The following is a 16,419-nucleotide window of genomic DNA, read 5'->3' as shown; positions in this document are numbered from 1 at the left end:
GGAAGTCTGCTACTTGGTTCTCTTGTCTAATGCCCTCAACAGCCCTGGGAGGCAGGTTCTGCAACAGAGCCAACACAGAAAGCCAGAGAGAATAAACACCATATGCAGCATCGCATAGCTGCACGGAGTCCGCATGCAGTCTCCGTGGCCCCATTCCAGTCTGTAATGGCAGTGCGTGTTATCTCTTGAACCTAGGACCTAATTTCAGGAGCTTCTAGGCATCCCTATTGAGCTCATGTTGTTTCTTAGGGTCAAGAGAATCTCTGTTTTCTCAACTGTTTTTTTTTTTAACAATTACTTCCTCATTTAAGAAAAGCGCAATGGCCTAGCACATTAACTAGAACCCAACTGCCAGACCAAGCAGGTTCTTAGTCCATTTATCCAACCTCAAATTCAAAAGCGCTGCATCTTGAATACCAATATGAGTCTGTTAAAGTCCATCTGTCAATGGAATAGTCACTTTTCCCTCAGAAGAAAAATTCTCCTGATACAGAATCTACAAAAAAAAAAAAAAAAAAAAAAAAAGAACAGGGGATGTAGAACAGATGGGGGGTCACACCAGCTGTAGCACAGCAAGCAGTGTGACGGTCTAGGAACAGCAGGACAAGCCACTAAATGATGGCCTGAATGGGAGAACGTCATTTCACCTGTCTGTCAATCGGTGCGGTGGGTGTGTGACGCCGAGTAGAGAATAGCAAGAAATATACAAGCTAACGCATGAGGTGTTTGAACAGTGTCTAGAACGTGGGAAACAATAATGCCCAAGGTTATCGTTGTGATAGGCGTGTGGGAGAAGATGCCCACAGGATTCCCTTCAAATACGTCAAGAGCTGTGGTGTGAAATTTAAACTTGCTTCTTATGCTTCTTCCTAAAGGTGGAAATAAGACCGTCGAGGAAACATGTCTGATTTGGGCTCAACACGAGAACATTTCCAGGCAATGGAAGCGCCATGAAAACGATCAGCTTACTGATGAGAAAGGATGCTCCCTGGGGATGGAATGTCAGCCTAGCACATCTGGAGGGATTCCTGCAGCACAGAGGAGTCCCTGCCTTAGCGTAGCTAACTGTAAGATGAACCCCAAAGGCTCTCCTAAGAGAGTCGCAGCTGTTCTCTTTCCCACAATGCTTCACACACTGAAGTTACTCAAGACATCCTAGATTGCTCTTGTCTGGGGTTATCTATTTAACTCACCAGCTGCATGCATTTGCAGTCCATATCTAGATGACATAATTTTGAAATAAGACCAAGCAGCGTATAAGCCACATTATGATCAATTGCCGGTAAATAACTTAAATCACAGTTTGGCTTCCTACAGACTGTTTGCAAAGTTCAGAACAGAAGAAAACTCCAGAGCATGGTCTTCAATTTATAAAAATAAATATGTAATATCTAGATACGAAGATTTTAAATTATGTTCCAACTTTTTATCTTAGTTAATGGCACTAAGCCCTCCACATGCACAGATGGCATGCTCCAGTGTCAGTGGAGAAACGTGCTTTTCTCTTTGAGCATCTTATGTCTTCACACCACTGAAAATGTAACTTTCGGTGATGAAAGCTTACATGAAAACCACAATTTTACAGCAGTAAAACTGGGGAAGCTGGGTTTTATTCATGTCTTAAGATCTTGAATTGCCATATAGGCTGGAAACCTATTATACCACCAATCCCCGTACTCAACGACTTGACTCTAGAAATGGGGGACGTGAATGTGCCCAGTGGTAAGGCACTAAGGTTGCAGTATTTTGTTACGAATGCAAGATGAAGCCAGTGCTCTGATTTGTTTGTTTGTTTGTGTTTAGAGACAGGGTCTCTCAGTGTAGCCTTGGCTGTCCTGGACTCTCTTTGTAGACCAGGCTGGCCTCGAACTCACAACGATCCGCCTGCCTCTGCCTCCCGAGTGCTGGGATTATAAGCATGCACCACTGCACCCAGTTTAGATGATGTATTTTTTTTAAGTGTAAGATTTGGTAATAGTTGTGGGATACAATGGTCCACCTTCCACCATGTTCCCCTGTAAGCTGAGACTGACGCTCATCTCTCCTCTGAGTCCCTAGACTGTCAGAGTCCTTGAAGGTGTTCCGGACATTGAGAGAGGGGACACTAAACCATGCCGAGGCTTCCCTTTGCCTCATCCAAAGTGCCTCTGCTTGGATGAAGGAAGCCTGTAAGAACACAATGTGGTGGTTTGAATGAGCTATTCTCCATGGTCTTCAGTGGAGACCAACCAGTTGGTAGAGCTATTTTGGTCAGGTTTAGGAAGTGTGGCTTTGCTGGGGGAAGTAGGCCTCTGGGGGTGAGTTCTGAGCTTCCAAAAGCCGTGTGCCATTCCCAGTGCATCTACTATTTAAGATGAACTCTTCACTCACTGCTCCAGTGGCCGTGCCTGACTACTGTTCACGCTGCCCTGCCAGGATGGTAACGGACTCTTATCTCTCTGGAACCGTAGGCCCAAATAAACCCTTCCATCTATAAGCTGCAATGGTCACGGCGTTCTAACACAGCAGTAGAACCCTAACTAGTTAAGGCGCATGGGCAGGGGCTAATGAGGAGTGGGGGAAGGAAAACAAGATCCACAGGACATCTTTAAGAACAGACATCGCTACAGAGAACATGAGATGTCCGCCAAACAAAGAGCCCAACTGGTAGTTCCGGGTTAATGTGAGCAACCCGGCAGATCCTGAAACGTTCTTATGAGCTCCATCCTCTGCGACAGCCCAAGCTTTTCCTAGTCCCCCTTCAGCACGACCCTAAAAAGGAAGTGTAGGAGGAAGAGAAAAGGAGAAGTGGGCAGAGTGGGCTCCTGTGCCAGCCACTACAACCAACGTCCATAAGAGGACCTTGAACTAAGCATCAAGTTGAAGCTTTAATACGAACTGGGCTGAGTTTTAAGGGCTTGAAAGAGCTGTAGTGACAGCCACAGACAGAAACATGGGATCTGGTGGAAGTGTTGGTGATAACTGGGCTAAAAAGGGGTTCTGACGTGGGCTCTAGGGGATAGTAACACACGTGTAACCCCGGCAGCCTGAGAGCTCTCAGTTAGCCAGAGCTGCATAGGGACTTAGCGGTCACTCTCACATTCTGTCCCTTTGCTTGCTAAGTGTGGGTGTCTGCCATCCATCCCCTTCATTTGTGCAAAGAGACAATGTTTTAGATTATTTGCGACAATCAAACAATTGAGTTATAATTGTAAGTGATGTGATGGATAAGTAGTAGAGGTTTCTTTCAAACATTTCGTATTACAGGATAGTGGACGCCAGCATTGTCCAGCTTTTTTGTCACCCCAGTTCTCACAAGGGCCTGGCAAGACGTAACTGTCATTTCCACCTTACACATGAGAAAGCCAAGGTTCTGACAGGTCACGAAACTTGTTCCAAGTCTGACAGCTATTAAATAATTGCTGGGAATTGTAGGGAATTGGGGGAAAATAGATATTTTAAGTAAAAAAAATCTTGCAATATGTTTTTAGCCCTGATATCCTAAAAACCAAACCAAACCAAGAAAACAAACAACAAGCCTACAAAATCAAAGATTTTTTTTAAACATGGCTGGAATGAAGCCAAGAGGTAAAATGTTCAAAATGGGTCAACTTTCATTGTGTTTAGATGAGCAGCCACAAGCTCTTAGCCCAGGGTCTACATGTTATTTAAGCTGGCAGTCACAGGGATGTAGAAGTCACCAGGGGGAGGGACTGAGGACTTGTTTCAGCACACTCAACTGAGGACAGGGGGAAACTCATGTATTAGAAGTGTAGAGTAAAAAATCCCCCTCAGGAACAGTCATAGGGGAGGGGAATAAGGGGAAAATGGGAGGGAGGGATGAATGGGAGGATACAAGAAATGAGATAACCATTGAGATGTAACAAGAATAAATTAATAATAAAAAAATACAACCAGAAAAAAAAAGAAATGTAGAGTAAGCAACACACACACACACACACACACACACACACACACCAAAATATCAAAATAAATAAAACAAAAATATTAAGACATTTTATAGATAAATAAGTCTGTTAAAATACTACAAAAAAAAGCTATCGAAATCCCTAACAAATTAATTTTACTAATTTCCAATTCTGTACAGTGAACCAAGTAAAGAAACCCTTATTGAGCCTTTTCTTCGGTTCCACCTGACCCACCCCCCTCAAGGACACCTGGTGCTTCACTCTCCTCTAACCATGCTCAAGCCCTGGGAGAGCGTAACTGTTGCTCCCTGACTTCCCACTGTTGGTCTGGTCATGTTTCTAATGAGCATACCTTGGATGCTGGTTATCAACCCGACTATAAGGTGGAAAATCGTGAATCAAAAGGAGACCCACTGGGCAGAGTGTGGTGGCGCTCGCCTTTAGTTCCAGAAGCAGTCAAAAGGCAGAGGCAGGCATGTCTCTGTGATTTCAAGGTCTACGCAGGAAGTTCCAGGATAGTCAGGACTGGGCAATGAGACCCTGTCTCAAACAAAACAAAAAGGCCTACCTGATACTGATCCCTACTGTCTCTAGAAAGCACAAATGAATTCATTGCAAGATGGGCGTGGCATCAAACCAACGGCGCATCAGAAAATATTAATTTAAGAAGACTCACATGGTATATACTCACTTATAGTTGGGCACTAGCCCAAAAGGCATGTCCCATGAAAGTCTTCACTTACCAGGAGATTGGGATAGATGTGAGGTCATCCTACTGAGACTCTAGGTAAGAGAAATACAGGAGATGGGGAAACAGAAGGACCCAGAGGGTCCTAGAAACCTACAAGAAGAACATCATGATGGGTGGATCAGGGCCACCATGAACTCTGGTGCTCAATATTTGACCACCTCCCCTTGGTGGGGAGGCCTGGTGGCACTCAAAGAAAGAATAAGCAGGCTACCAAGATGAGACTTGATAGCCTATGACCATATAGTGGGGGAGGAGGTCCCCCTTGGTCATAGACCTAGGGGAGGGGAATAGGGTGAAAGCAGGAAGGAGGGAGGAACAGGAGGATATAAGTGATGGGATAACAATTGAGTTGTAATCTGAATAAATTAATAAAAAAATTTTTAAAGAAAAATCAAATAGTAAGTTCAAATAAATGTGTTTCATTAAACTGGAAAAAAAAAGAATGTTTTTGTCGGTTTCAGATGTTTGGTAGAAGCCTTTTTGGCAAAATAAACATTTTAATCCTCTTTAAGAGAGTGTAACCAAATATGTTACTAGGCAAATGCTGCAATTGAGGGGCCTCTCAGTCGTCCAATGTAACTGCACATAGATTACTACCCCTGACACACAGTTGTCTGACTAAGAGAACTGACTAGACTTTCAACAGCTGCACAATCTGCAAATGGTGTGAACGTAAACCTCTGGGTACCATTTGGCCCAGCACTGTGTCCCTGCACAGCAGAACAATTACCTCCAACACAATAAAGTAGACACAGTGACAATTATAACATAAGCTCATGTCCAGCCTTCCTAACCAATGACTTTAGAATTTCTCTACCAAGACAAAAAGCATTAGGTAATCAGACAGACTTTGGCTTTAATAAGTACATCAAATATTCACTGAGTTCCTCCTGTGTGAGAGGCACTATACCTTCCAAAGAGATAATAGGAGGAAATGCCAATTATACCGCATCATACCCACTTATCAAGAAAATGGCAGTTTCCATCGATTGGGAACTCAGACACTCCTTGCTGATTTATTGATAGAAGACAAAACTATCAAACTATAAAATAGCATATCAGTTTGCAATAATTAATAGTCTGTCTTTACCATGTATAATTTATTCTAAAGAGGTATAATAAAATACTGCTTAATGCTAACTTTGTCAAAAAAAAAAAAAGCAAAACTGTACTGCCTGGAGGCCCAGTCTCTTCAGGGAAAAATGGAATACAAAGTTAATATAAAAAATCCTCAACATTTGGTGTGAAAGGTTATAAAACTTGGGGGGGGGGGGTCTCCAAATAATCCCAATGAGAATCCCCAAAACTGTTTGCAGACTGTTTTCTCCTTGGTTTGTCAGCTGAACTTACTGTGCAAGGTAAACATCTTACTTTTCTGCTTTTCCAGGAGAGAGGTTTCTCTGTATAGCCTTGGCTGTCCTGGACTAAACTTGTAGACCAGGCTGGCCCCGAACTCACAGTTATCCGCCTGCCTCTGTCTCCCAAGTGCTGAGATTAAAGGCGTGCGCCACCACTGCCTAGTAGGAAAAACTTTTTAAGGCCTGCTACTGTGCACACGCCAGCTACAGTTTAATCGATATCATTTAGGGGGACGTGTAGCATGAAGAGCTGGCACGATGAGGAGCAGTGGCGCCCTAGTCCCAGCTCTTGAGAGGCGGAGGCCAAGGCAGGTGGCCCCTCTGTAGAAGTCTGAGCTCTTTCCCTGGCTCTGCATCTGTTAGTTATGTGAGAGCTTGGGAAAGTGACTTAACGCCGCATCTATAAACACTGACAAGAGAATAATAACATTTCCATATGCTGTTGTGATAACTAAATTACTTGATACATGGTAAATACTCAAAATAATGCCAGACACAAAGAACAAATATTCTATGAGATTTTCTATTATTATTGGGAATTTTTTTTTCCAGTGGGATAACTTATTCAAGATATTGCTGTTTTGTCAATTGTATTAAAAAGAAAAAGAGAGCCATTTCATTACTGATAGCATTTCTAATTATGTACTATTTAATTATGATATGGAATCAATAACTCAAAAATATCTCAAAATTGCTAAAAATGACTTTGCATCTTATATAAAAACCTCTAGGGGAACAAAATGTCCCACTCCATTGCAGCAGGACCCTTATCCCCTTTTCCAAAATTTACTCATGATTAATAAATAAGAAACTACAAGTGTAAAGATGCTGACTGGATTGTATTTTGTGAGGTGGCATCCCAAGGGACAGAGACATTAGGGAAAATGTAGTAACTCTCTGTTCAACCCATTACTCAAGATGGACTGAAAGATAGAAGGACCAGTCATTCTTCTGATAGAAATATCCTTGGCCAGAGCCTGGCCCTCCTCACTCTGAGCCATGGAAGACCCCAGCTCCCTCTGCCCCCAGCGTGATGCTGAGCATAATGCTTGTCACCAGCTGTTAGCCCTAAGAGTGAGTGGGTTTCAATTGCGCAAGCTCTTCACCTGCTTTGGTTTGAAATCACTGGTTTTAGGAAACCCTGCCCACATCAAGGTTGGGTCCCGTTCCACAACTTAATGTTGGCCCCAGCTAAGCCTAAGTGCTCTCTTGTCTTCTTTGTGCATTTGTCTCCCACAGCATCTCATGGAGAAGTGCTTTGAATCTGAATATCTCTAGTTCCCCCAAACCGTCACATCACAAACTTATCACTTCTAACCAGGGGTCTCATACTATGCAAACAACATAGGCTTGCTAACTTGGACATACTCTCTGGCCTTAGTCAGTGCTTCTTCCAGAATTAGCATATTTTAAAAGTCTCTTGAGAAAGGTCACATAAAAGAATGAACAAAACAGATGTTATCTCTCAAAGGTATTTTGAACTTTTAATAGAAAGTCGTACAGTTAAAGACCAACACAATCTCCTTGCCTATAATAGCTACACCCTAAGGCCAGGACATAACTCAAAGGCTGAGGTCCTGAGCTCAGTTCCTGATACTACAACAAAAAGAAAAGGAATAGCTACCCACCATCACAATTTATAAGTAGAAACTCAGAAACACTGAAAAGCGAAACGCACTTACCAATCGGTTAGTTTTATGTTTGGGGTGGTTTGGATTGTTTTCAAAATTGTTCTTCCTAGAGTGATAATGATGATATAAATAACGGTTCTTTTCTACTTGCATATGCAATCATGCTTTTCTCAAAGTACGGCTGGAATAATCACAAATAAGGTGAGTTAAAATAATACCACACAAAATAAAGCAAAGAATAACTCTCTAAACATACGCACACAGGACGAAACAAATAAAACAGCAAGTAAATCCAACTGTAAATCCAAGAGACAATTTCAATACTTTGTCATACTAGAATCTTATTGCCATCCACGTTTGATAAAATACGATACGCAAGCCAATACTTTTTTCATTAATTTATTTGTTCACTTCAAAGCCTGATCAAAACCCCCTCCTTCCTCTCCTCCCAGTCCCACCCTCACAGCCTCCATGCCCCATTATTCCTCCCTTCTCCTCAGAGAAGAGGAGACCCCCCTGGGTACCAACCCACCTTGGCAGCAAGACTAAGCGCATCCCCTCCCATTGAGGCCAGACAAGGCAGCCTACCTATGGGACAGGGATCCAAAGGCAGGCAACAGAGTCAGAGATAGCCCCGCTCCAATTGTTAGAGGAGCCCATGAAAAAGCAGCAGCACATCTGCTACATACGTGTCTGGGGGCCAAGGTCCAGCCCTTGCATGCTCTTTGGTTGGTGGCTCAGCCTCTGTGAGCCCCCATTGGGCCCAGGTTAGTTGGCCCTGTAGGTCTTCTTGTGGAGTCTTTGACCCCTCTGGCTCCCTCAATTCTTCCCCCAACTCTTCCATAAGACCCCCTGAGCTCTGCAAGGCCAATACTTATACAATGCAAAAATGTTATATAGAAGCTGGCCCTTGGTTATTACTATTGTTATCATTAGCATAATATCACTAATTATAATAAGCCCAATTGTAGTTCATTGTGAGAGCAGGAATACAAAGATGAACTGAGGTGCAAAAGTGAATAAGTTCAATGAAACACCAAGCAAGCCTTGGATTTCATGGTTTCAACACTTTTCAAAACATGGTATTTTACTATTAAAAAAATACTTATTGATGCATCACTTTAGATTTAAACTGAAAGTCCAATTCAGTGAGTCTCTCTCTCCTCTTCTTATAAGCAGTGGTTTACTCTGTGGTGATATCACAAGGAAAGAAAGCTCAGGAAGCTGTGCCCAAGCCTCTTGTAGTCATTTAAAGATGGGTAACTTTTAAATATACAGTGTTAATTCTGTGGCAGCTTAGACATGAGGCTTGAATGCGGGACTATTGTAATAGTCACTGTTACTAAGGCTCAACAGAGATGAGTTCAGTTCATCACGGTCCTCCCTAGCCCCTCGCTGCCTGATCGCTTGCTCTGGCACTGAGAAGCACTTAATGGGTTGTTTGTTCAGTAGCACCAGGCTATGCTGGCTGTCTCCTGATGTTTGTTCATAATGTCCTGCTGTGCCTGAGGTATTATTTTGGCAATAAATGTCCAATTGACATTTTCCTGTAGAAAATTTAATTGCCTGTTTTCTTCATTGTAATGGGGAATGGTTGGGACACCTATTCAGAGGTAATCACAGTGTGTGGTTAACCCCTCAATGGCTATGCAATTGGATTATAGTCTTTAAACTTTAATATAGTCTCCAAAAGGAAAAGCAAATTTATAAATTCTATGAATTATAGCAAACACTGGTTAGCAGGCACTTCTAAAAACCTTTCATCGAAATATAACAAAGCATTTTACCCAGGGTATTCTTCCTTCTCTTAAGAGGTGCTATTGAAAGTCACACCAGAAAAGCACTGAAATAAGAAACCGCTTCTAAGATGAAATGTGACCATACTTCTATGACAGTTTCTGAGAAAGCATGCACTGGGACTGAAACCGTTGGGATAGGTAAGACAACGCCGCCTAAGAGGACCAGGGCTGCATGAACTGCTGGCTCAGGCTGCAGAGGGAGAGCCCCCCACGTGAGGCTCCAAATGCATGGCATGCTAACAGCTACCCTCGTAGCAAAGACTAGTCAGCTCCAGCAGATTGCCAGGGTTTTTTTTCTTTAATATGTTATTTAAAGGTTTTAATGCATACCAGCTGTCCTAGTTAGGGTGACTATTACTGTGATGAAACACCATGACCGAAGCAACTTGGGGAGGAAGAGGTTTATTCAGCTTACACTTCCACATCACTGTTCATCATCAAAGGAAGTCAGGACAGGAACTCAGGCAGGGCAGGAACCTGGAGGCAGGAGCTGATGCAGAGGCCATGGAGGGGTGCTGATTACTGGCCTGCTCCTCAGGCCTTGCTCAGCCTGCTTCCTTATAGAATCCAAGACCACTGGCCCAGGGATGGCAGCACCCACAGTGGTTTTTTCGGGCCCTTCCACATCAATCACTAACTAAGAAAATGCCTTACAGCCCCATCTTAAGGTGGCATTTTCTCAGATGGGGTTCCCCTACCTTTCAATTAACTCCAGCTTGTGTCAAGACTAGCCAGTGCATCAGTACAGGAACAAAAGTCTACGTGCTGGTTAACTCCCAGGCTAATCTACAAAAGCATATGTAACTGTGGCGTGCCTGAAAATTGTCAGTACTTTTCGATCATATTTAATTTCACATTATAACTGTTTATAAAAAAATTGTGTTCGGAGTTCAAATTGAAATCCTGTTCATGTCATTCCCTATAATAATAATAATTACAACAACAACAACAACAATAATAATAATAATAATAATAATAATAATAATAATAAGTTTTTAAACAATATGTATTCAGTGTACCAGGCATCTGCTCTATGTGTCAACCTAAAGAAAAAAATTGCTCTCAAGCTCCATTGTTGTTATAGGGACCCTGGAAAGAAATGGGCCTAGGGTAAAACAGGTATGAGCTTCAAAACTGACACCACAAAGAGGTGTGATGAGCTCCACTAGCCAATATGACACCAGCTGCCTTTTCACATACACCGTGGGCCTAACACAATGATGGACAGAGGCGTGAAGGGCTATCCTTTCCTTCCTCAGCCACTGAGCTCCCGAGGTTCTAAACTGGAGATGAAAGGTAGAAGGCACAGTTCACCTCACAAGCCCGAGATTCGATTTGGCTCCTTCATGGGTTCAGCTTGTTCCTTATCTAGAAAGTGTTGCATTTTGCAGTTGCTGCATCAGAGGACCTGCGTGATAACACAGGTGCTGATGCTCAGCAGGCATGGCTTTGAATCCTGACTCTGCCTTGAAATAGGTCTCTCTGTACCTCCCTTACACCAGAGGACACTGTGAGAACATGAAATGTAGGGAAGCTAGTTCAGTATTTAACACACAGTAGGCAGCACTTTATGCAAATTCCACTCTCTTCGCCTCTCTAATGTCATAAATGGATCATGAGTCGACTGGTTAAGACTGGTCACGATAGCGCCTACTGAAGCGCAGGCGGCCGCAATTTGAAGCATTCCCTCAGATGCTCTGCTGTATGCCTCAGATCCTCACTCCCAACACATGTCTTTATCCACATACCATGCAGTGCCGTTGACACGACAGTGTCTACTCTGCCTTGCTTGGGTTATATATATTTAGTTAGAATCCAAAGAAAACAGACAAAAGTAGATTCTATGAATATGCCACATGCACTAGAAACAAGGTGAACTGCCTTCAAAACATTTGTGTGTCTCAGTTCCTGCCACCTAATATAAAGAATAAGCTACACAGTTTCTTATTTCTACAATATCATAGTTATTGGGCTATTGGCTACAATTTAAAATGATAAACATTTTGGTCGGGCCTGGTGGTGCATGTCTTTAATCCCAGCACTCAGGAGGCAGAGACAGGCAGATCGCTGTGAGTTCGAGGCCAGCCTGGTCTACAAAGTGAGTCCAGGACAGCCAAGGCTACACAGAGAGACTCTCTCAAAAAAAAACAAACAAAAAAGATAAACATTTTAAATATGAGAATATTGACATCAAATATTAGACAAGCAATCTAATTTATTATAAAATATTTAAATACAAAATAGTACAATGATATTAGATATTATTTAACTGTTAGCATTTCCTAGCTTTCCATCTTAAATCACAAAGCAAGAAGAAATTAAGATGAATTCAATGAATATTATGGTATACATACCTAGCAAAACATGAAGTATTTAATCAATGGCAACTCTGTAGAAAATAGTCATACAGGAAAAAGTAAATGAATTACAGGGCATCTAGCTAAATTCTTATAATATTTTTTTTTAATCCTAAGCCTGACAGTGTAAGGGAGAAAAAAATCACAATGACATTTAAAAGTCTTGATAAAGATGGGTACAGATAAACAGTGTAATTGTTTCCACCAGCTCGGAAGGAAATTGTTTTCTCAGCTATACACATGTTTTCAAATTAGGAAAAACAAATTAACTGAAAATATTCCTTTAATTAATATACAAGGAAGCCTGTTTTCCGGTAGGATAGGGGAATGCATTCTTCTGATCTAATATTCAGGCTGATAGAGAATCCAAGTTAAAATAATTAAAATCAATGATCTAAATATACCTGAAAAGAATTTAATAATTGACAAAACACACCTTTCTTCAGTTTTTCAAGACAGGATTTCTCTGTGCAGCCCTGGCTGTCCTGGAACTAGCTGGAACCAGGTTAGGCTGGAACTCACAGAGATCTGCCTGCCTCTGCCTCCTGAGTGCTGGGACTAAAGGTGTGCTCCCACACCACCCAGCTTAATATATCTTAATATTAAAAAATCTTCGTTATATATATGTTTCAGAACAAAATAAAAGGGGTTCCTAACAACATATTGCCATCCTCCGGTACAGAACATGTGTTTATGCATTTTTACATGTATTTTGACTTAAATATGAAATTCCCCCCCCCCAAAAAAAACTCATGTATTGAAAGTATAATCCTCAGTGTGATGTTCAGAGGTGGCACTTTGGGAAGACAATTGGGCCATAAGGGCTGAGACCTGATTAGGTCTTAGGTAGATTTATCCATCATGAGGTCATAAATTAAGGGGATTATTGGGATATAGGAGCTGAGGCCCAGTTGCAGGAAGTAAGTCACTGGGGACACAGGAACACGCCCTTGAAATGTAAGCCTTGTCCTCAGACCCTCCTCTCTGCTTCCTGGGCACCATAAAGTGATCCGCTGCCCTCCACTGTGCCCTTCTGCTGTGGTGTACTGCCTCAGGACAGGCCTAGAAACACACCCAGTGATGGCGGACTGACAGCTCTGAAACCATGAGCTGAAATAAGTCTCTCTTCCTGTGATGTATTTAGTTACAATGACAAACACACACAATCTGGACTTTTTTTTTTTTTTTTTTTTTACAAATTCTCATTTTTACTACATTAAAGTAACAGAGCCATGGGACAGAAGACTTGAGATATGAATAAAAAATGCTCCTGATCTCAAAAATAGTAGAACAGAGCCCACCTGCCTCTGAGAAGAAGACAAGAAAGGCCTATGGGAACAAATCCCAGCATCTGCCACCTGCCAGTTTCCAGACCATCACCATAGTGACCTTAGTCAATCCTCTAGGCGTCAAAGATGTTTGATGCAAACGTGAAGGGATGAGACAAATAAAACTCTAGCCAGATTTAACTGTACATGTTAAGAACCTCAACCGCTAGTCGCCGATCCATAGTCACAGATACGGATGCCTACAGATGCATGGGCCATTTTGGAAAGACGCATAAGAATATGTTATTAGCTGTAGGGGAGACTAAGCAAATGGGAGTGTGGAGTAGGGGAAAGCCCTACACTCACACTCTTTTTCAAGATTTAATTGTTTTAAATTATACATACATTCTTCAAAAAAACCTAATTTAAAATAGCTCATCTAAGTTTGCAGTCTCTTTAATTTCAAATACCAATTATTAAATGTTTATTTAATTTTCCATTAAAAAGAATATGTAATATTCTGCTGTCTTGTCTTTTGCCACAAAAATAAACTTCAAAGCAAAAAAAGGCACTATTAGTCAGCGATGACCCTTATGAGACTACAAACCACAGGCCACTCATATAACTTGGGGGTGGGGCTTATTTATTTTGAGGCCAGGTATTGCCATGTACAGCAGGCTGGATTTGAAATAAAGATCCTCCTGTGTCAACCTCTTGAATGCTGAGCCCCACACTTGCATGACTCTGACCCTTGGATTTCAGACTTACAGTAGCACACCAGGCAGCAAAGAACCATTTCAGAGTGATAAACTTGTTGCAAAAATTTGCATAGTTCTTATACCTCGTGACTTGTACTTTTCACAGCATTATAAAGAGCCACTGCTTTTATCATCACATACTTTAAACTACCTTACAATGCCTATTTTCATACACACAGGTCACATGCAGAATCGATATATTGTAATCCAAATGTACCTGTTTCCTAGTTGTGATACTATTAACTTTCAAGACAATCTGATTTCTGACTTGTAGTATTTAAAGAGGGCTATTTTCCTTTTCCCAAATTCACATCCAGAATATAATTCTTTTTACACATTATTTTTTAAAAAAAGATAAGTATAAACAAATGATTACAGGTTATCTGAATTTACCATTCACTTTTAACATAGAAATCTCCCTGTAGCTTTTAAATATAAACATGTGTCCAAGTTGGGGAAAAGCGTTGACAGAGATTGGAGACAGGTGCATGTGGGCACAAACACTGGCGCTGGTAGTTTGGGCAAGGAGACATGTATTACACCGTGGCTGCTCGGCTTAAACCTAAGCAAGCTTTCTCAATATATGAACCTTCCCAGTAAGTCCTAAGTTGAATAGCAGGCAGCTCCAAGACCTTCTTTCACTGTCCTATGTGGTGTGGTGTGTATCCACACGTGGGTGTGTATTCACACCGTCTGCTCTACCAAGATCAACTTTAGTCTCACATGTAGGTAGCATTCACATGGATCTATGCTAAGAGGCCCTATTCCACAGCCAGTACAAGGGCTCTTACCTGAAAAACAAAAATTACTCAAAAGTCATGCCCCCAAAAGATGAACTTTCAAACAGGGCGAACAAGTTCAAAGCGGAAGATACAAATAAATAGGGGCGAAGAAAGGTTTACAATTCCTTGGCAAAAGGATAAAGGAAAATCCTCTGGGGGTGCTAGGGGAGTCTGGGAACGTTTTCCCGGATGTGTGTTTTCTGCAACGCAAAACCTCTGAGCTCTTCCTTCATCCTTTCCACGCTGCAGCGTCCGCTGCAAACTCCGCCTGCCTAACTGCAAAGTTCAAGCATTTCAGGATTTCGGGACCATTTGTATCTGTGGGAGATTTCCCACACACACTTAAAAGTAAGCTTGCTTTTGCATTTGCTGTTCAGGGAAAGGCTAGCACGCCTCTGGAGAATGCACAGCCAGCCCGCAGGTCTGCATTTATCCTAAGTCGGTCCTCCCTCCCTCCTCCCATCCACCGGTTAGTAAGGCTTGCAGAGAAAATGAGGGAAAGCATCCATCAAACCGCAGAAGCACAGAGCGCAGAGAGGAACTTTTCCTCCGCTGTCAGAGGGGAAGTCACTTCTGCTTCTCAAGGCCAAGAGCTGAGTCTGGGAACCTCCTGACTAGGCAGGAAGGTTTGGCAATTAAAGAGGTGGGAGAAAACAATGCCCAGCCTGGGATGCCTGGGGCAAAGAACATCCTGCTAGGGTCCCCTTACCTACGGGACACCCACAGCCTCTTTCTGGGCCGCTTCGGCTCCGCTTACCTTGATGATGCTGCTCCGCCGAGGGGTCGCTCGCGCAGCCTCCAGGAGGCCGGCCTCGCTGTCCGTGGGGACCCCTGCAGTGCTGGGCAGTGCGACCCCACTGCGACGGTCCCTCATCCGGCTACCCGAGGCCGCGGGTGCAGCGTCCCCAGAGGCAGCGTCTGCGCCGGCTCGGGGGTCGTCTTCGCCCCCGGCAGCGTCGACAGGCGCCGGAGCCTCCCTGCCAGCCGCGCCCTCAGCCATGGCCAAGCACGTTTCGGGCTCCGGGCGAGACAGCGCGACCAACAGCGGCGTCCAGCCCCGGTCACGGGTGCGCTCAGGCACCGGGAGGAAGCCCCGCTAGACTTTGTTTCAGCGCCGGACGGCAGCTGCAGCAACTTGGTGGAGAGGAGACATCTCTCGGGCAGAGGCGTCCTCGGGCTGTGGTCCAGGAGGTCAGCGGGCCGGCGCGGACCGGCGGCGGCGGGGGCGGGGAGAAGATGTGAGCGGGAGGGAGAAGCAGGCGAAAAGCAGCGGGAGGTACGGGAGACGTGATGCAAACGCCCGCTCTGCGCAGACAAAAGGCAAGCAGGCGCGGAGCCAGGAGCCTCCGGAGCCGGGACGTGCGCTGCGCGGCCCGAGCGGCGACTGCGGACGGGCCACTCGCCACCTGCCCGCCGACCGCGGCGCGGCGGCCCCAGGAAGTGCGGCGGCGGCCTCCACTCCGCTGGCTTGTGACAGGGAGGGAAGACTTGTTTTGACAGCCCGTGGGGATTGGCAGGCGCCTGGGCCTCTCAGGAGCCTCGCCTCGCAGGGGGGGTTCGGCCCGACCAATCCTCACTGCGGAGGGGTGTGCCCGAGCGCGAAGAATGGAATGTGTTCTGGAGCTCCCAGCCCGCCGGGCCCGCTGGTGTACTAGACCCAGGGTGCGCGAGCCAGGGTGCACACCCGCAGGCACTCTTGAGTACATTTTAGGAAGTTTAGAGACGCGAAAGCAGCCTGAAGGTGCACCAAAGGGCGGGGTGGGGGTGCGGGGGCAGGGAGAAGCCAGAGAAAACACTCGGCAAAACA

General features: G+C 44.0%; 1 protein-coding gene across 1 annotated transcript in view; it reads right to left on the bottom strand.

Annotated features, from left to right (window-relative positions):
• PLCL1 (phospholipase C like 1 (inactive)) overlaps nucleotides 1-16,089 on the bottom strand; it is a 305,342-nt gene extending 289,253 nt beyond the window's left edge. Inside the window, exon 1 of the mRNA XM_084779454.1 lies at nucleotides 15,370-16,089. Within this exon, the coding sequence (XP_084635580.1) occupies nucleotides 15,370-15,612 (243 nt within the window). The 5' untranslated portion in view covers nucleotides 15,613-16,089. The remainder of the gene's footprint in view (nucleotides 1-15,369) is intronic.
• Nucleotides 16,090-16,419: the final 330 nt, after the last annotated feature.

This window comes from Acomys minous (assembly GCF_964271855.1).
Source record: "Acomys minous genome assembly, chromosome: 4".
NCBI classification, from domain to species: domain Eukaryota; kingdom Metazoa; phylum Chordata; class Mammalia; order Rodentia; family Muridae; genus Acomys; species Acomys minous.
The sequence above is the reverse complement of the archived record's forward strand: the minus strand, read 5'-3'. Positions and strand labels throughout refer to the sequence as shown.